This window comes from Dermacentor variabilis, chromosome 3 (genome assembly GCF_050947875.1).
Source record: "Dermacentor variabilis isolate Ectoservices chromosome 3, ASM5094787v1, whole genome shotgun sequence".
Taxonomy (NCBI): Eukaryota; Metazoa; Arthropoda; class Arachnida; order Ixodida; family Ixodidae; genus Dermacentor; species Dermacentor variabilis.
This window is the reverse complement of record NC_134570.1, coordinates 9720681-9742359: the sequence shown is the minus strand read 5'-3', so window position 1 is coordinate 9742359 and position 21679 is coordinate 9720681. Positions and strand designations below refer to the sequence as shown.

The window sequence follows — 21679 nt, the reverse complement described above, 5'->3', positions numbered from 1 at the left end:
ACAGATGGGTGGAGGCTGCGCATCATCTCCGCGAGCTCACGCTGCGCGCGCTGCAGTCGCCACAGCCAGGCGGCGAGAGCGACATTTGAATTCGGTTTCGCAAAATTCGTGGTTTCTCTGCACGACATCTGCGATGTATCGCCGATCAAAATCATGCAGGTAAGAAAACGATCGTGCATTGAGCCTCCTGTAACATACTGCCAGTTCCTAAGAATAATTTTGTTACGAAAATTGATGGTACAGCCAGTACAGCGTTTCACTTTTACAGGGAAGTGCCAGAACGCACGATGACAAGAAGCGACATATTTAAACTTGTACAGGGTATTCGAACTAGAAAGCACAGAGAAACAGCAGCTGCAGATGAATTATCTGACAAGTCGGAAGAATCGCGGTCGCAAGACCCTTCCAGCGAGGTTGGTAGCCTCATGGTCAAGTTTCGTGTGTCGTATATGCAAGTGTTCCTTTTCTTTGCCTTTCAGCACCTTGAGAGTAAAGAGACGAGGAGCGGCGTGAATGTATGCATATTCCCTTGCAACAATCCAATCGAACACGTCATTGCAGAATGTTATAGACACGTCAAACATGGCCGGCGTTTATCAACAGAAAATTCGCATTCAGCTGGGAGTGAAGAATTAAGCTTGTCCACGTGCGAAAATCTCTTGGTAGGTTCCACCCTCGCATGTCACTTGTCCACACTGGGACACTACTCGCAGGATGAACATGTGCCAAAGTATGCTTCTTTTCTCTTTCTTTCTTTCTTTCTTTCTTTCTTTCAGAGCCAGGTAGCGAAAAAAATAGAGGAGCTGCAAAACGAGATGAAACTTTATCAGTCTCATAACGAACACCTTAAGAATCTGCAACAGCAGTACCACCAGGTGAGCATGATTAAGTGAGTCGGTACTCTTGTAGCAAATTTAATGCGGTTATTGGATATAGATTTGTGTTACAGGCAGGTTTGTCGTAAGCATGCATGCCAACTGAAAACAAATTTCATCTTTCAGACACCCTCAGTGAGGTAATGGGATGTGAGAGCAATGTAATATTCTACCTCGTTACTGCATGACATAAATGGTGATAGTTTCTCTGTGGACATATTGAAAATTATTGCAGTTAGTAGGTAATGTTGGCACAGGTCACATGTGTTTTATCATACTTTGCTCAGCATTTTCAATTGTAGAACTTTTAATGAAAAGATAGCATGGCCTGGGGGGGGGGGGGGATCCGAGGTGGCCGTATTCTTTAACTTCATATTATTTGTTTCATAGTTTACATGCATGGCTTCCTTGAAATAATTCTTCTGGCGTGTTTTATTGTTAAATGAATCAGTAACCTAACAGGATAACCTTAAGACAGTAAAGTGGGTACGTAGTCTAAGCAACAAATGTCTTTTTCTGCAAGCCAATTACTACCCAGTTGTTGGATAAAAGAAGTCAGTTTGCCAATTTAACATTGTGGCCGTAGAAAATTATACTTGTGAGAGATTGAGAGATTTTATACGTAAGAATGCAAGGGCTCAGAGTTATAAAAAGTGCAAGTCAGACATTTTGTTTCTGTAAGAAAATCTGCACTTTTATCTGTGATACAATGTGCAGCTGTGTGAGCAGTAAACTGTCACTCTTATTAATTTGTTTCCTCTGTTAATTAAACTGTCTGTGAAAGTGCAGGACTTTCCTTACATTTGTATCAAGGAAAAAGTATTGCTTAAAGCTTAAAACATTGAATAACTTGAACTCAATGAGCAAATAGTGAACATTATGAGTTATGCTAGAGGTGCTATCAGTGATGCTTGTGGAGTCTGTGCCCTTGACACTCACAGAGAAGTGTAAGAAAGCCCACATCTTAGTAGTGGGTGAGCTCTAGAATATAGCGCTGGAAAGGGACTATGGAACAGTGCAAAAATGCATGCATCAGAGGCATGCCAATGGGCATACTGCTTTGTAAGCAAGCTTCTATAGAACGCAACAGTTTGTATATTGTACCCTCTTTTAATCTGTTTATGACACCCATATGATCATGGCAGATTCAGCTGTACTGAAAGAATGGCGCTTTATAATGTAGCCTCAAGACCAAAAGTTTCGAGGTCATGGCATCATCAAAAATTTTAAATATCTTGTGGCACAGCCATGCCTAGGCAACATGGAATTGTCAGTGTATTTCATTGGCCAAACACATAGTTGTGGGCTGTACTGCTTCATGTCTAACTCCATGCCTAGGCTACAAAAAATGTTAACATTTTCATGATATCTCTGGTCTCGACTTTTACTTACAACTGCACACTTTTGAGCTACTCAGTGCAAACTGATAAACATGTAATAGATGTACAAAAGAAACCCCAAAGGGACTGCGACATGACAAGTGTGAACTAACAATTGGCTTTATTGGACATTGATGTGAAAGTTGAGCAGGGAGCACAATGTGCAGAAACAATATGAAAAAAAAAAAACCATGAGGCACTGCTGTTGTTGTCTGGGTTCAAAGAAGCTGTTCAAATGACAGTATTTGCCACTTCATAAAATAAGTAATGCTGTAATGTCAAGAGGTTGCAAAGCAATTGATGGTCTAACATAGGTTATGGTCGCTGTCCAAGTGCATTGGCTTCTGACAACTGCTTTTCCTCAATGATATGTTTCACATACCCCAAAGCTCTTATAAGCTTGAGTGGTCTTTCAGCTTATAGGTTTGAGTGGCTGTATATTCAAACCCTCCAATAACATATGGATGCGCAAAGATACATTTTGTACATTTAGTTCATTGTAGGTTAGCCAGATCATAGGTTAGTGAGGTCTAGGATTCACCTCAATTTGAAAAGAGAAAGAGTAAAATTGGTCAGGAAGAAACAGGCCAGCCTAGACGCAGTAAGGGTAAAAGTAGACCATTTCAGGGTGGTACTTTATAAACAAATATGCAGCCTTAGAACAGAGAGATGAAGATTACAGAGAGGTAATAAATGAAACCGTAACTAGGCTGGCTTCAGAAGCAGCAATTGAAATGGGAGGTAAGGCACCAAGGCAACCGGTAGGCAAGCTCTCCCAACTAACAAAGGACCTGATAAAGAAACAACAAAGAATGAAAGTGTCCAACTCAAGAGATAAGATAGAATTCGCGGAACTGTCAAAACTGATCAACAAGCAGAAAATAAGGGATATTCGAAAATATCATCATCATCATCATCAGCCTGGTTACGCCCACTGCAGGGCAAAGGCCTCTCCCATACTTCCCCAACTACCCCGGTCATGTACTAATTGTGTCCATGTTGTCCCTGCAAACTTCTTAGTCTCATCCACCCACCTAACTTTCTGCTGCCCTCTGCTACGTTTCCCTTCCCTTGGAATCCATTCGGTAACTCTTAATGACCACCGGTTATCTTCCCTCCTCATTACGTGTCCTGCCCACGTCCATTTCTTTTTCTTGATTTCAACTAAGATATCATTAACTCGCGTTTGTTCCCTAACCCAATCTGCCCTTTTCTTATCCCTTAACGTTACACCTATAATTATTCTTTCCATAGCTCATTGCGTCGTCCTCAATTTAAGTAGAACCCTTTTCGTAAGCCTCCAGGTTTCTGTCCCGTACGTGAGTACTGGTAAGACACAGCTGTTATAAACCTTTCTCTTGAGGGATAATGGCAATCTGCTGTTCATGATCTGAGAATGCCTGCCAAACGCACCCCAGCCCATTCTTATTCTTCTGATTATTTCAGTCTCATGATCCGGATCCGCAGTCACTACCTGTCCTAAGTAGATGTATTCCCTTACCACTTCCAGTGCCTCACTACCTATCGTAAACTGCTGTTCTTTTCCAATTCTGTTAAACATTACTTTAGTTTTCTGCAGATTAATTTTTAGACCTACCCTTCGGCTTTGCCTGTCCAGGTCAGTGAGCATGCATTGCAGTTGGTCCCCTGAGTTACTAAGCAAGGCAATATCATCAGCGAATCGCAAGTTACTAAGGTATTCTCCATTAACTCTTATCCCCAATTGTTCCCAATCCAGGTCTCTGAATACCTCCTGTAAACACGCTGTGAATAGCATTGGAGAGATCGTATCTCCCTGCCTGACGCCTTTCTTTATTGAGATTTTGTTGCTTTCTTTATGGAGGACTACGGTGGCTGTGGAGCCGCTATAGATATCTTTCAGTATCTTTACATACGGCTCGTCTACACCCTGATTCCGCAATGCCTCCATGACTGCTGAAGTTTCGACTGAATCAAACGCTATCTCGTAATCAATGAAAGCTATATATAAAGGTTGGTTATATTCCGCACATTTTTCTATCACCTGATTGATAGTGTGAATATCGTCTATTGTTGAGTAGCCTTTACAGAATCCTGCCTGGTCCTTTGGTTGATGGAAGTCCAAGGTGTTCCTGATTCTATCTGCAATTACCTTAGTAAATACTTTGCAGGCGACGGACAGTAAGCTGATCGGTCTATAATTTTTCAAGTCTTTGGCGTCCCCTTTCTTATGGATTAGGATTATGTTAGTGTTTTTCCAAGATTCCGGTACGCTCGAAGTCATGAGGCATTGCGTATACAGGGTGGCCAGTTTCTCTAGAACAATCTGCCCACCATCCTTCAACAAATTTGCCGTTACCTGATCCTCCCCAGCTGCCTTCCCCCTTCGCATAGCTCCCAAGGCTTTCTTTACTTTTTCCGGCATTACCTGTGGGATTTCGAATTCCTCTAGACTATTCTCTCTTCCATTATCGTCGTGGGTGCCACTGGTACTGTATAGATCTCTATAGAACTCCTCAGCCACTTGAACTATCTCATCCATATTACTAATGATATTGTCGGCTTTGTCTCTTAACGCATACATCTAATTCTTGCCAATTACGATACGATACCATGATACCTCCATTCGAAATAGCAATGAACAGGTTGCAGAGACTCTTTCCATAACTAGCGATGTGGCTAGAAAGGCCTTGCAAGATATGAAAAGGGAAAAGTGGCAGGAGAAGATGGAATAACAGTCGATTTAATCAAAAATGAAGGAGACATAATGCTTGAGAAACTGGCAGCCCTCTATACAAACTATCTATCAACATGAAAGGTCCCAGAGAATTGGAAGAATGTCAAAATTATACTAATCCACAAAAAGGGAGACATTAAAAAATTTAAAAATTATAGGCCCACTAGCCTACTCCCATTGTTATATAAGATATTCACCAAGATAAATTGCAATAGAATAAGGGCAACACTGGACTTGAGCCAAGCAAGGGAACAGGCTGGTTTCAGAAAGGGATACTCTACAATAGACCACATTCATGTTGTTAATCAGGTAATAGAAAAATTCGCAGTGTACAATCAGCCTCTCTATATAGTTTTCATAGATTACGAAAAGGCATTTGATTCAATAGAGATACCAGCAGTCATAGAGGCATTACGTAATCAAGGAGTACAGACTGCCTACATAAATATATTGTAAAATATCTACAGAGATTCCACAGCTACCTTAATTCTGCACTAGCAAAATAGGAAGATACCTATAAAGAAAGGGGTCAGACAAGGAGACACAATCGCTCCAATGCTATTCACTGCATGCTTGGAAGAAGTATTCAAGCTATTAAACTGGGAAGACTTAGGAGTAAGGATCGACGGCGAATATCTTAGCGACCTTCAGTTTGCCGATGACATTGTCCTATTCAGCAATACTGCAGATGAGTTACAACAAATGATTGAGGACCTTAACAAAGAGAGTGCAAGAGTGGGGTTGAAAATTAATATGCAGAAGACAAAGATAATGATGAATAGCCAGGCAAGGGAACAAAAGTTCAGGATCGCCAGTCAGCCTCTAGACCATCAAGATGGCCAGTTGGTTGGGATTCATAGTAAGGTTCGTTACAGCGCTACAGCGCTGCAACAAACATTACAGTGTTGCAACGTTACAGCGTTCAAGGTGTGTTTCAGAGTGTGTAGATGCCATTGCTAGGACAGGAAGAGGGAGGGGCGGCAAGGACGTGCTTAGGCCCTTAGTTGACTTTCTGTATGAAGAGAATTTACATGTGTTAGTAGCAGACAAAGAAGGGCACTTCATTGTCATGAATTATGATGTGTAATCACAAAAGTCTGATGATGCAATTCGGAAAAATTTAAAAGCTGTAAAGGTTAAGGCTGTGAAAGTCTAGCAGCAAGCACTAATTTTGTTGGAAGGAATGAATCTGCAACATTTAGCGGCCAGTGTATAGAAAGCAAAAATTCTGGAACTACAGGTTTTCTTTACTGTGAAATCGCACAAGGATGACATGCTGTTCCGGGCCATAGTCTCGGAAAAGAACAACTGGCAGTTAAGCGTGTCACGACTTCTATAGAGGAATCTTGTGAGCTTAACAATAGTTAATCCTTTCAGGATAGCCAATTCGGATAATGTGTGCAAGTACTACCTGGGAGACAGTTCGTTAACATTCGGTGTGATTTCAGCGCAGATGTGGAAAACTTATATTACTCCCTTCCACATGCCCAGGTTATGAAATGTGTTAAAGACTGCATAGTGTGTGACAATGATGAAACAGCCTTCATCAATTGTTGCGGTATCTCAGTAGAAGCCTTTCTTTAACTTCTTTCCTTTTACTTGAGATCTACCTTTGTTTCATGGAGAGGGGGTGTGTATATACAAAAATAGGGGGTATGCATTGGCTCGTGTGTAGCTCCTGTCATTAGTGACGTATTTCTAGGTTATGTTGATAGGCAACTTGAGGGCCACCTTGCTAAGCTTTCCAATAGGGTTTTTCGCTGTGTTGATGATTTCGTTATATTTTTTACCAGTGACATTCACGCCGAAGGTGTTAATGAAATTTTAACATTATTCAGGTAGCACGACATGGGCCTTAATTTTACTTTCGAAGGCCCCAAGGACCATCAACTGCAGTTTCTAGACCCGAGATTAATCTGTGGTAAAAATCATGTGTGCTGGAAATATGATCCCAGGTCGGTTAAGCCCATTTTGAACTACAAATCTGGTCATTCTAAAGTAGTGAAGCGGGCTATAGTGAAGACTATCCTAAATGCTGCATTAAAGAAGTCATGTTTTCATATGTTGAAGGCTGCTTTTTCTGATCAGGTAAATCATTTACTGGATGCTGGTTACCACGAAGCGACTATTTCATCTGTGAGTGAAAGTATGGTTCGCGGCATCAAGAGCATAAATGACCAAGGTATTAAAATTAAATTAGAAGAAAAAAGAAAAACGCAGTAGTACCGTATGTGCACAAGTTGGCGCATAGGCTTAAGAACGTTGGTTCAAGGTACAGCATTGATGATCGTTTTTCAGCGAAACATAAGATAGGTCGCATATGCCCGTTAGTTGATAATTTGCTGAAGGATAAGCAAGTGAAAGGAAAATGTACTGTCAAACATGTGAACAGGTACATCACTTGTGCTAAGCAGGTTGTGTATGTCATTCCATTATCTTGTGGTAGAGAGTACGTGGGACAAACGAAGCGATGTGTGAATGTTCGACTTAGGGAGCATGAGCTATCTCTTCAAGGGGTTGCGCCACTTCATCTCTTGGAGCATTGCAAGTCGTGCGGTTGTCTCCCTGAATTTAAAAAAACTAGTGTCATTTTTAAACATGCGAGCCATTTGACAAGGGAAATCGGCAAGGCTTACAATATAAAGATTAGGGACAAAGAATGTATCAGCGAACCGTCTATCACTCTTCATGACAAGGAACTGCGTTACCTATGTCAATTTTAATTATGCGTCAGTTTGTCACAGTTGCCTCAATGCATGTCTGTGTCTCGTGCATGTCAAGGTTATCAACTGGCACCTATATATGCGTTAGACATATCTTTAATAAAATATCAGTTGAGAGTTAGCGCCATGTCATCGTTTTATACCTTCTTTTGTCCTTGTCTTGTGTTGCGCTGTAACGAACCTTACTAGGAGCCTCTAGAGTCTGCGACAGAGTATAAATCGCAGGGGACCCTGATCATGAGGAGGAAATTCATAGAAGAATAAAAATAGGTTGGAGCGCATACAGCAGACACTGTCAGCTGCTGACTGGAAGCTTACTATTATCATTGAAAAGAAAGGTGTACAACAAGTGCATTTTACCAGTGCTGACATATGGGGCAGAAACTTGGACACTGACAAAGGAGCTTGAGAACAAGTTAAAGACCATGCAAAGAGCAATAGAACGAAGAATGTTAGGCATAATGTTAAGGGGGAGAAAGAAAGAGTGGTTTGGATCAGAGAGCAAACGGCTGATATTCTCATTGACATTAAGAGAAAAAAAAATGCAGCTAGGCAGGCCATACAATGCATAGGTTAGATAACCGGTAGACCATTAGGGTTACAGAATGGGTGTCAAGAGAAGGAAAGCGCAGTTGAGGACAGCAGAAGACTAGGAGGGGCAATGAAATTAGGAAATATGCAGGCCCTAGTTGGAATCAGTTGGCGCAGGACAGAGGTAATTGGAGATTGCAGGGGGAGGCCCTCATCCTGCAGTGGGCATAAAATATGCTGACGATGGTGATGACTAGGGCGAATCAAACACATGTACAAAAAGCACTCTGTCCAGTACTCACAGGTTCATCCCAATGCAAAACAAAAAATGCTTTCTGCAAATTTTGGTAGTGAAGTCAGGCACTCCAAGTTCAGTAGACCTTGTATCGAGTTTAACGTTCATGTGTGGACCAGCTTACATCAACTGTACAAAGTGCTGTGGAATAATGCATACAAAAATGCTGTAGAAGTAATAGGAAATCCCCTGGCTGGTTTTTGCACGAGCTGAAATATTATTGTGCAGGAAGCAACGGTTCCATAAACTTTGTAAGGAAACGAACAATATATATTGGTACCAAAGTTTTGCTATTTGCCAAACAGCGGTCAAATGGATTTTATGTCACGATGCAATGTGTTACCATGAAAATCTCGAAGTTAACTTCAAAACTGACCCTGATTGTTTATGGCGCTATGCAAGGTTGCAAGGAAAAGAAAAAGTAAGTTCAACTGGTTTTAAAAATGCTGGTATGATGTGCTTTCAGCCAGAAGATATCAGCAATCTGTCCGCTGAGCACTTTGGCTCCTGTTTTTCTTCATCATTAGCCCCTATAGATGACGCCATGCTGGCAGACGGTTCAGACTTTTTATCTTTTTTTTCACTGAGCTCAAGGTTTGCCGTTGCATCAGAAAGCTGAAATTTTCGGCAGGGTGTGATGGTATTTCTAACTTTATAATCAAAGGATGCGCAGAAATCTTTGTTTTTATTTTGACTCGCATGTTTAATCTTTCTTTACGAAGTGGGTTTTTTCAGTCGGAACGGAAAAAAACAGTTGTAGTCCCTGTGTTCAAGGCTGGCGATCTTTGTGACGTGAAAAACTTCCCGCTTATTTCTCTGCTTTCAGGGTTTTCAAAGATTTTTGAAATGGTAATACATGAACAATTGTACGCATATTTGAGGGCAAGATTTCTCCCCTTCAACATGGGTTAGTGCAAGGCAGATCAGTAGAAACCAATAGAAACACTTTTCTCGGTTACACCGCACCGGCCATATTTAACTGCAGTCAAGTGGATACAGTGTACCTTCATAGTAAAATATTCAGTGCGCACAATTGACAAGGACACAGTGAAGGGGGACACACGAGCGCTTACTCACAACTATATTATTTTCGGAAAGACGCAGAACATATATGTACACCCCAGCTATCAGCGCTGAGCATGTGCAACAAGAGTGGTCTGTAAAACAGAAACAGATTGAAAACAGATTAAGAAGGTTGAACTAGTATTTAAAGAAGCAAATTCATTTTCAGTGATTGCAACCGATGATTAGCTTATGCATTTTTCAGCGCACTTTTTGATATGAAACGCTACTGTGATTTCACGTGTCTGTTCTTATCTGAAAACAAAATGTCAGTGTCAAAAAATACCGGATCACAATGACATAGATTACAGTAGTTCGACAAGTGCGAATAGTTTTCTTTACCGAGAGAATGTTCATGTTCTTTTTGACGGGTGTTTATGCACCGACCGGTTTGTCCTATATATGTGTTGCCACAGGTTAGCAGAAGGCAGTACACAACACCTACTCTGCATTTCAGGAATTCTTGATCTTCTTTTAGACCGCAGCTGCATTTTTTTACCCTATTGCCAAACTTGTTGGAAATAGCTTGGCACAGTTTTTTCACCTTGTTAGGAGCGCTGAAAACCACTTCAACGCCATACCAGCTGGCAACATTCTTTAGCCCATGGGCCACTTCAGGGCCACTTTTGTTTTTGTGTTTGTTAATGATTTGCTCTGTTCTGAAATTGAGTCCCAAGCGTTGCTGTTTGCTGCTGATTTAAAATTGTTTAGAAGAATAGGGTGCTTAAATGACTGCTATAAATTGCAGAAGGCCTTGACTTTATTCATCAGTTTTGTGTTACTACCAGACTTGAAGTTAATGTGAAGAAAATGAGTGTGCTGTCGTTTCCAGAAAGCATGTGCAGACAAATTTTAATTACACTTTGTCGGGTGATAGTAGTAATCATGTGGTTGATGTCTGTGACCTTGGGGTTTACGTAACTTCAAGGCCTGGTTTTCGCATTCATGTATCCCGTATTGTGAGTCATGGCATGAGGCATTTAGGTTTTATATCTAGAGTTATAAAGAAGTTTTGGTGCCCCAAATGTTTCAAAACGTTGTTCTGTGCACTAGTCAGACCGTGATTAGAGTTTGCTTGTACTGTGTAGAACTCTATTAGTACCCATCAAAGTAACTTAATAGATGTCATCCACAATTGATTTTTTCGCACTTATACTATGACAGATATATTCGTCGGCGCCGATACTATGACTACTCAAGCCTGTTAGTAGACTTAAGTATGCTTTCTTTGTGTGATAGACTCATGCGTAACGTAAAGTTCTTGCGACGAGGGATGTGTGGGCTGATTGATTGTCATGTGTTACTAGCATTGTTGCAGTTTCGGGTTCCATCACTGAAAACCAGCAGGTATTTTGACATGTTTTACCCTAATCTTTCTCTAACTTGCCCCATGACTTGGCTGCAGCAGGTGTACATGTTCGATGCCAATTCGTCTGACATGGATATTAACACAATAGCGTTAAGGGCCCAGTGTCACGGAAAATCCGGCATCGGCGTCCAGCGTCCCACGTCTGACATCTTGAGAATAATTATTCCTACTATGCATACCCGACCATGCATACCCAAACACGCAGGCACTCCATGTAGTGCAAAGAAGTTACTGAACTAATTTAATTTCTCAAAGTAAAATGCGTCAGAAAAATTGTAAAGTACGACTTAAAGCAACCTACAGACAAGATAGCATCGAATTGTAATTTGAATATACAAGCAAACATCATTCTGTTACGTTGAAACTCAAACACAAGCCCCTTTTAACGTGATAGTGTTTTCCAGCTGCGGTCTTTCTTAGTAGGAGCAGCCCTCGGTTGCTTGCACACCATTAAAAAAATAACCACAAAGCACGCCTTCGTGTATAGCGTTTGCTGCCAGCGTTTCCCAGTAAACATTATGGTTACGTAAACTGCAGTTACAGGGAAGTAATTGAGTGTCTGTGCTATGTTATCACACAGGATGCTTGACGTAATTAAGTTCAGCAAGCACATCTTCTCAAGTTTCTTATACAAACTCATGCCTTGTATATTTGCTTTAGCCTACAATATTGCTGGAAATCTTGTTCTGTTTTCATGTTTTATTTTTGTTCATGCTCTTGTATTTACTAGTGACCTGTTGCCAAGGCTTTACAGCTGTTGGCAGGCACTGAAATAAACAATAACATGCCCCTGCATTGATATTAGCAGTTCTGTGTGCCATATGATGTTTCTTATTATTTGCTGTTATTCAGTTATATTGTGAAGGAAGCATTGTCAACTGATGCAGTAAAACTAAGAAAACAGCACATAGAATTCACAATTATTGATAATAATGCACTGGAATGTTGCTACTATTAGCATCTCTAAGATCTGTAGAAAAACTGTGATAGCTTCTCCCCCTCACCTTGTATTTGTTTTAACATCGGTACAGATGTTGAGCAAGCTCCAGAAAGACAAAGACGAATTTGAGGCACATAAGGAAAAAGAAACAAACAAGCTCAAAAGCGAGCTTAAAGAAGAAAAGCGAAAAATTAGGTGAGCTTTTCTTGCATGTTTGTGATCACTCGTGACATGATAGAGCAGCAATAACTTGCTTGAGCAATACCAAAGGAATTTCTTCTCTCATGTCCAGGACACAGAGGCGAAGGCAAAACCTCAGCACAGTCACTAAGGCAGAAATGAAATCCTCTGCTTCAGCTGCTAAAGATAAGGTATACCTTTAAAAGCAAGCTTTCATAAATGTGACTATGTATGCAATCAAGTTGTGTCTTGATTTTCAGAATGGGAATAAGGAAGCACAGAGCCAGATCCAACGAAAAGTCAATCTACTGGCGAGTGAGAATGGGCGCCTGAAAGACAAGCTCCAAGTTGCAGACCAGGAGAAAGATTCCTTGAAAGCTATGGTGAAAGAACTGGAGGAGCAAAGAATCGCTCTTCTTGAAAAGCTTGAAAAAATTTATGAGTTAAAGCGATATCCAAGCCTAAATGAGCTGGCACTGTCACCGGCATCACACTTTGTCATGCCTATGCTTATACCTGCACCTAGTTCTCCTTTTCAGTCTGATGGGGCACAGTTGGCATTGGAAAGTGCACACGGAGATAGCTTATGCATGGAGGCCAAGAACTGCAAGGAAACTGCATTTGACTTTGGTAGCACACTGAACCTGAGTGGCACACCTGCAAAATCAAGAGAACAGACATCCGAGCCATCGGTTGTCATTTCTGCTACTGCTGTCACATGCCTCTCCCTTGACAGCACAGTAGCAACCAGTTCTTTAGGGGTTTGCAACAAGGAAAATTACACCCCTGCATTGCGCAGAAACGATAGCCTTCAGAAAGAAAAGCCTGCCCACAGCCAGTCCTCCAAAACAGTAAGATTTGCTGCAGACATACAGACAAGTCAGAGTGATAGCAGTGTATTGGACAGCATTGGCAGAACTACTGTGGTGGGCTTGCAAGGTGAACATGTGCAAAGTGCCTCAGATGTGTCTGCAGGGCAAAGAATGGGAGAGCTATGCATAAGTTACAAAGAAATCAGTTCAGACCAGAAGCTATGTGAAGTACCTTTGACAGAAATGCCCGTAAAAAATGACAACTTTTTAGATTGTATCTCAAAGGTGACAAAAGTTGGATTGATCACGAAGGAAGTACTGACCAACACATCATTCAAAAGGCCCTCAGCTGATGTTCTCCACTGGAATGGAGCATCTCAGATGAGTCTGCACTCTGATAAGTCTAGTTCAGTAAATATTACCACTGAATATAGTAAAAAAAATGCTAATCAAGGTCTGCGTCTGGTTTCCAGTTTGGTTGGGGAATGTGAAGTTGCAAGAACAAAGCGTAATGAAGGATCTGAAAGTGACAGATGCACAAGTGCTGACATTCAGGCCACAAGGTGCGACCAAACAGACTTGGAATCCTGCCATGGGTCTGAGCAAAGCCAGTCATGCCGTAATGAGGAGCAAATTGCTGAAGGAACTGACAAGACATATTGGAAACTAGTTAAAGAATTGCAACACAATGAACACACTAGCAGTGATATCAATGTCTCAAAAAATGGGGATCACTCAGATTGGGAGTCTTATGAAGAACCCGAGCAGGGCCCACTTGTATGCGGTGCTCAGTGTGCAAAGGACACAGAATGTTCAGAGGTTAAAAGTGCTGAACCTGGTAACGAATGTACAAGTGACATCAGTGAAGGGGGTACTCGTCATGGAAGCCCAAATGCAGAGGAAGCCGGAAACAGCCTCCGTGAGATTCTCCAGGAGCTAGGAGGCCACTGCTCATTGCAGGCTCCAGAGGCAATGTCGCAGTGTTTTCTCCAGGACTGCCAAGCGTCTCATTCTGCTAATCGTTGGAAAAGGCCAGCTGATTTAGCCGTGGTGTCACACCTCTCCGCAGACAGGAAGGTTAGCTCGCCTATCAAGAAATGTTCTCAAGTGTGCACTTCGAGTGAAGGCACTAGTGGCTTGCCCGAGACCACGAGAGCACGCAAATCTCAGTCTGCACAAATTCAGTCATCTAGCCTTATGCGAGACGACAGCCTTGATAAGCACAACAGCCGCACATGGGCACTAGATTCCAATGGTCACAAGATGTTACTCACTGTTGTGTCCAAGGAGATAGACCCATTTACTCAGGTCATTATCTACAAGTTTCAGAATGGAGACCAAAAAGATCTGCATCCTGATGGGAAAGTGGTAAGAACCTTGAAAGCTTGTGCATTATGTAACATTTGTTTGCGTGTAGTTAGCAAAAATGTGGCTCATGCAGATTTGTCCAAACATCAAAGTTATGATAATTTTGAAGCTTCATTGGGAGCTGCCATCATTTCTCAGTCTTGAGCTGCACTCATAATGCTAGTAAAATGAGCAGTGTAAGCAGATCCTGTGCACATTGTTGTGTGGTGCACTCAACTTAGCACGCACAGAAAAATAATTACTTGCAGCCAGCTTTATTTCACTTCAATGTTAACACTATCAAAAACAAGAGCAAAATGTTAAAACATATATCCTTAAAAGTGAGGTGCTAATGTCAACACTAATGTTGAAAGTTGGTACTGTGGATAGCTGTGCAATGTGGAATTCGTGCTATGGTCACTGGCTTGCTCTACTGATAAAATATGCCATGTTGTGACAAGCCCTTAACTAAGACAGGCCTCTGTTGTGAAACTTATGCTTCAGTTGCTACCAACTGCCAGCTCTGCACCCCAAAATTAAATTGGCCTCTTCAGTCGTTTCCCTTTTATGTTATAATATTACAGTGCACCATAATGACTGTGAATCAGTGAATGCAATGCAGCTGATGTTCATTGCTTTGTTTTTCTTGTTTAGGTCTATCACTATGCAAAGAGTCAAACTGTTCACACAGTTTACCCTTGTGGCCAGAAAGAAATCAAATTTGTCAAGTAAGTGTAGGTGCATTATTTAGCATCATGTTTCTCTCTTCCCAGAAGGGAATCGAACAGCGCTTCAGACAGGATAAAATAAAGACAATAGACACTGCTGACGAACAAGTGTTTTTTGCAATTGAATGGTAATATATAGGAACGAGGACCAGTGCAGAGAATAAAAATACAATCATCTCGAGCCACCATTGTCAGCAGCCAGTTACACATTCGATAGATACCTTAGTTCACTGCTGTGCACAGATATAGAAGACACGCTAATACAAGAATCATTGCGTTGGTATATCTGAAAAGCTTCGCTTATCTCTTGGGCACGTTGCTGTCCATAGCATTCTAAAAATGGGCACTTTTCAAGAATTGTTTTACAAACACATTTTTACAATGTTCAGCCAAATGGCTGTCAGTAGGTCACTTCATATTTGTGACCTGCATAACAACTCAGTACATACTGTTCTGAAAAAGCAGGCTCATTGCTGCACTTCGTTTTTTCTTCTTTGAATGATATCCACGCCTGATTACACACTAAGCTGCAGCCTAAATGTCATTCTTAGATTATAGGAGCCCATAGTTCTTCCACTGAAGACGTTCTAACAAAACCTGAAAATCTGAGATGTCCCGTATTGAAATGTGTCATTACACACACCTTCTTACACAAGAAAGTCTTCAATTTGCCCCTTTTGTTGGACAAATATATGGGTGAGAAAGTTGGTAAGCAAATTTAAATTATAGTAACTGAGGCCTGAAAATGTTTGTTGAACAAAATTTAGAGTTCTAAAGTTGCCAAGAAATGAAACCAAAACTGGCTTTTGGAATACTTATAGTAAATTATTTAGAATGCTCGAAGACTTGCCAGTATTTTTTTTAACCCCAAGAAAATCAAGTTGAAAATGTCTTGTCAGCATCACATTATGACTGATTTGTATGAGCCCAGACTCAATATAACATGCAGTACTTTTCATTGAACCAGTGGTCAAGTCGAAACACACAGTGGGGATGGAAATGTTGAGGTGACGTACCCAGATGGCACGGTTCGTCGAATTTTCTCTACCGGGGAAGAAGAACAGAAGACACCAGATGGCATCGTGGCTCGGAGACTTAGAGATGGCACAGAAACTATTGACTACCCAAATGGCCAGAAGGAGGTTCGCAGTGAACTGTACAGGGTAATGATAACTTTTCCTGAGTGACCTTGCATGCTTAGGTAGATGTTACGACTGCAGTTGACTTCAGTTAATTCGATCCGGACGGGACCGGGGAAACTGATCGAATTACCCGTCGGGTCGAATTAAAAGGCAGAAAAAACGCCGAAGCACGCCGTTACTTCACTTGGCAAAATGTGCCTTTAAAAGTGGCTTCGCCGCAATACAATGGTGTTATGCGGTGAAAAATACACAGCAGGGACGGTGTCGTTGATACTGGACATAGCACGTATTCCTTAATTTACACACGCAAATGCGCCGTCTCTGATCATTGTACGATCATTGAGACGCCTATTAAGTTTACTGGCAAGCGTTCATAGTTTTAGATAGACCCCCACTCATTTGTTGGCTTCAAACGTCCTCTCGACTTTCGGCGGTTTTACCCCATCTTACCACCCTAATTCCTTTTCGCTGGCTTTCCAGAAACCCAGTTGATTTTTCTCCTCTTCTTGTTGCACGGCGCATGCGCGTCCCGTTAACGGCCTCATATAAAAGACACACATGGCGGGCGAAACAAGGGCTCAAATCGCCGTAGCAACGGCAGAAACAGCTCTGAGTAGCTGCCAGTTTGCTTATTAGGCGTCTAGGTACTCTTACAGTGACCGGAGGCAGCGCGTGCGCACATGTACGCGTACTGTATGTCCCGTGACGGTGGCCCCCTTTCAATTCTTGATAAGCTTCACTGCAATAACTTGCATATGTTTGACCGCGTAACATGGCTGTATTGCGGCGAAGTTGACCAGTCAAGTTCGAATTATTTGGCGAAGGGCAATTTTGAGATCGAAATAACTGCATTTTGGGCCTATATTAATGTGCGGGCGCCGGCCGGGACCTTCGGTCGGGATCGACTTAACCAAAAGATTGAATAAGCCAGAGTCAAATTAACGGAAGTCTACTCTGTTATCCAAAAATCAGTCCCAAACACTTTGCTAAAGTGTACCCACACTTTTGAGGCTTTCTGCATATAGTTTACCAATGTGTTTCTTTTTGTAGTCTTATGCCAATTTGTTTCATGCTTTCAAGGAAACAAGAGACAGTTGCAACAAGGCTGGCTGACTCTATTCGTTTGATGCCAGCAACTGATCATTACATATAATCTGTTGCGACAAACTCTACTTACTTTATCAGTGCCCTTCATCATGGGCAGCCTTTAGGGCATATGCTCGCCCACCAGGGTAGCCTAGAGACTGGAATTTCGCTGCTGAGCTTGTGGGTTCAGTCCCGGCCACAGCAGGCACATTTTGACGGGGGCAAAATACAGAAATGTACTTAGATTTAGGTGCATGTTAAAGAACCCCAGATGGTCAAAAGTAATACAGAGCCTGCACTACGGTGTGCCTCATAATCAGATTATGAGAAGCCAACAAACACTGACACCAAGGACAACATAGGGGAAATTACTTGTGCTGTATAAATGAAATAAAGAAACGATAAATTAGTGGAAATTAAAGTGGATGAAAAAACAACTTGCCGCAGGTGGGAGCCGAACCCACAACCTTCGCATTTCGCGTGCGATGCTCTACCAATTGAGCTACCGCGGCGGCGTTTCCCCATCCACTTTCTTGGGTATTTATGTGTACTAGTAGAACCCTGGGAGTGTTAGCCAGCGCCACCACCCATAGACCTTGGCGGCGGACGTGGAACGTCGTTTTTTCCGCAGGCGTCACAAGAACGTGATCTTTTTGGGTGAAGGCAACTGGTCAATAAACCCACATATGCTACCTGAAGGCATCAATGTTGCCGGATTCGAGACCCTCGTTATGTAATAAACGAGAAGAGAGGGGGTTAACCGAGGGGCCCGATTTTTATTAGTCATATTATGAGAAGCCAACAAACACTGACACCAAGGACAACATAGGGGAAATTACTTGTGCTGTATAAATGAAATAAAGAAACGATAAATTAGTGGAAATTAAAGTGGATGAAAAAACAACTTGCCGCAGGTGGGAGCCGAACCCACAACCTTCGCATTTCGCGTGCGATGCTCTACCAATTGAGCTACCGCGGCGGCGTTTCCCCATCCACTTTCTTGGGTATTTATGTGTACTAGTAGAACCCTGGGAGTGTTAGCCAGCGCCACCACCCATAGACCTTGGCGGCGGACGTGGAACGTCGTTTTTTCCGCAGGCGTCACGAGAACGTGATCTTTTTGGGTGAAGGCAACTGGTCAATAAACCCACATATGCTATCTGAAGGCATCAATGTTGCCGGATTCGAGACCCTCGTTATGTAATAAACGAGAAGAGAGGGGGTTAACCGAGGGGCCCGATTTTTATTAGTCATATTATGAGAAGCCAACAAACACTGACACCAAGGACAACATAGGGGAAATTACTTGTGCTGTATAAATGAAATAAAGAAACGATAAATTAGTGGAAATTAAAGTGGATGAAAAAACAACTTGCCGCAGGTGGGAGCCGAACCCACAACCTTCGCATTTCGCGGCTTCAACCGAGGGGCCCGATTTTTATTAGTCATATTATGAGAAGCCGCAAAATGCGAAGGTTGTGGGTTCGGCTCCCACCTGCGGCAAGTTGTTTCTTCATCCACTTTAATTTCCACTAATTTATCGTTTCTTTATTTCATTTATACAGCACAAGTAATTTCCCCTATGTTGTCCTTGGTGTCAGTGTTTGTTGGCTTCTCATAATATGACTAATAAAAATCGGGCCCCTCGGTTAACCCCCTCTCTTCTCGTTTATTACATAACGAGGGTCTCGAATCCGGCAACATTGATGCCTTCAGATAGCATATGTGGGTTTATTGACCAGTTGCCTTCACCCAAAAAGATCACGTTCTCGTGACGCCTGCGGAAAAAACGACGTTCCACGTCCGCCGCCAAGGTCTATGGGTGGTGGCGCTGGCTAACACTCCCAGGGTTCTACTAGTACACATAAATACCCAAGAAAGTGGATGGGGAAACGCCGCCGCGGTAGCTCAATTGGTAGAGCATCGCACGCGAAATGCGAAGGTTGTGGGTTCGGCTCCCACCTGCGGCAAGTTGTTTTTTCATCCACTTTAATTTCCACTAATTTATCGTTTCTTTATTTCATTTATACAGCACAAGTAATTTCCCCTATGTTGTCCTTGGTGTCAGTGTTTGTTGGCTTCTCATAATATGACTAATAAAAATCGGGCCCCTCGGTTAACCCCCTCTCTTCTCGTTTATTACATAACGAGGGTCTCGAATCCGGCAACATTGATGCCTTCAGGTAGCATATGTGGGTTTATTGACCAGTTGCCTTCACCCAAAAAGATCACGTTCTCGTGACACCTGCGGAAAAAACGACGTTCCACGTCCGCCGCCAAGGTCTATGGGTGGTGGCGCTGGCTAACACTCCCAGGGTTCTACTAGTACACATAAATACCCAAGAAAGTGGATGGGGAAACGCCGCCGCGGTAGCTCAATTGGTAGAGCATCGCACGCGAAATGCGAAGGTTGTGGGTTCGGCTCCCACCTGCGGCAAGTTGTTTTTTCATCCACTTTAATTTCCACTAATTTATCGTTTCTTTATTTCATTTATACAGCACAAGTAATTTCCCCTATGTTGTCCTTGGTGTCAGTGTTTGTTGGCTTTTCATAATATGACTAATAAAAATCGGGCCCCTCGGTTAACCCCCTTTCTTCTCGTTCATAATCAGATTGTGGTTTTGGCACATAAAACCCCAGAATATAATTTAGTTCAATTTAGTTCAGGTGATAGTTCAGATGGCAAAGCTCTCCGATAAAAATGAAGTGACAATGGTTAGTCACTGAATGAAATTGAAATACGAAATATTGGAGGCATATAGCTTATACTTCAACGCACTTACAGGTGGGCATTGTGCATTCAACTTGTTAGTTTGACCATGAGAGGAATGGTGTGGAATATTTGTTTGAATTATACAGTCCAAGTCTAAATAAATTTTAAAAAGCGTGATTGCTTATAAAACTTTTGACCACGGTCGCATTACAAGGTCAAATTAATGAAATGCGACTGTATTACACAAGATTAGGTGTTTATACCAGTGATGTCAATCCTTGTTCCAGAGTCGATACTACCCAAATGGCACTGTCAAGACAGTTTACGTTGATGGGAAGCAAGTTACCAGGTATCCCAATGGACGAGTTAGAGTCAAGGAAGCTGACGGCACCGTCAGAGGCTAATAGAAATGAGTTGGTACTCTCCTTCATCCTTACCACACTATATTTCCACATATTGCCTGCTGTATTGCCAGGACATTGCCTCTTAAAGGTTTTAGTGATATTTATTACATGTATGGTCCTATAACATTTCCAAAACCAATAAATACGGTGTAAATGTAGCAAGATAATATGAAATCCAGTACTTTTTATCCTCTAGAGGAAGCTTTAACTCGGGGCCTCCTGTCTAATTACATGGAAAAGGAGAAATTGTTTTTCTCGGCAACTACTGCACCAAATTTGATTGTTTTTTGCATCTAACAGAAATAGTTAAAATCTACTGACTGTTGGTTGCGAACTTTTTTATTTAGGTTGTGAATGTTTTAATAAAAATTGGCAGAAATCACTTATTCTCAGAAAACGAAACTATAAAGTCTGCAACTCTAACACAGCAATGAGAAAGGGTATCACAATTCTGTAAATTGCACCTAATAGTACATCTAAAACAGACAAAATTTATATATTGTCATGTAGTAGTGATGAGGAAAAGCACAGCTGCAAAACTGTGATTAACTTAACTAACATATTAATGGGCGAACCTGTGCCCACAAAAGCAAGTTATACTGAAAGCACCACGATAGTGGTGAACATAGTCGGCAGTTGTCAGAATCTGATCAGCGGATGAAGCGCGTTGGCTTTTATATATTACTCGTCGAGGGTTCTAGTGTAATCGCTGGTGGCCGCATGGTTTCCAGAAACTAATTCACAATTCGTGTTGCTCATACAATCTGATTATACGAAGTTCAGCGAGGACATGCAGAACAGATAGAATGAACAATAGCATTCACCCAAGTTTAAGATCATGCAGGTGCGTCTCAGGCTGAGTGATAACGTTGAACCCTTTGAAGGTCAATCACGTAAATATATGGCACTGTGAAAAAGTCCAAAATGGTTGATGCTCTATATTTATGGTGCCGTCTGTACTCTTAAAACGCACGCCAATTTCCTAACTTGTTCTTTTCTGGCATGTACTGGCTCTATGAGAGAATACAGGGAATTTTTTTCTCGCACCTCCCTTTCTCGGTTTTCGTTGTACGCTTTGTTTTAGAGCTAGTTTGCTCTGGCGCACCTATATACTACCGCGTGCGCGGGCGGGCGGGCGGGTGGCGGTTTGGGTTTTGTTCTGCAGGCGGTTTCGGCTTCTTGCACTTGCAAAACTGATGGCTATCTCATTATTAATCCCTCAAAGGGCGACCGCCTGTTTCTCGCTTGTTTAATGCTCACAGGGGTGAGCTTAGGAAGTATGCCGCCATGCATGGGTTTCCTTTTGTTTTCTTCTTTTGTAGACTCACGAAAACTAATTGCCTCTGGTTAGCGATACGATGAAGATTAGCGGAAGT

At 42.0% G+C, this 21679-nt stretch overlaps 1 protein-coding gene across 2 annotated transcripts; it reads left to right on the top strand.

Annotated features, from left to right (window-relative positions):
- Positions 1–4: 4 nt before the first annotated feature.
- LOC142575132 (uncharacterized) lies at positions 5–21403 on the top strand. Of its 2 annotated transcripts, none has more exons than XM_075684161.1 (10): positions 5–159; positions 269–413; positions 480–662; positions 777–875; positions 11982–12085; positions 12183–12261; positions 12313–14250; positions 14884–14957; positions 15925–16120; positions 20187–21403. In XM_075684161.1, the coding sequence occupies exons 1-10, from the start codon at positions 5–7 to the stop codon at positions 20301–20303; spliced, it is 3090 nt and encodes a 1029-aa protein (XP_075540276.1). In that variant the 3' UTR covers positions 20304–21403. The 2 variants fall into 2 exon arrangements, with proteins under 2 accessions (XP_075540276.1, XP_075540277.1); XM_075684162.1 differs by having other exon boundaries at positions 12331–14250; positions 20187–21402.
- Positions 21404–21679: the final 276 nt, after the last annotated feature.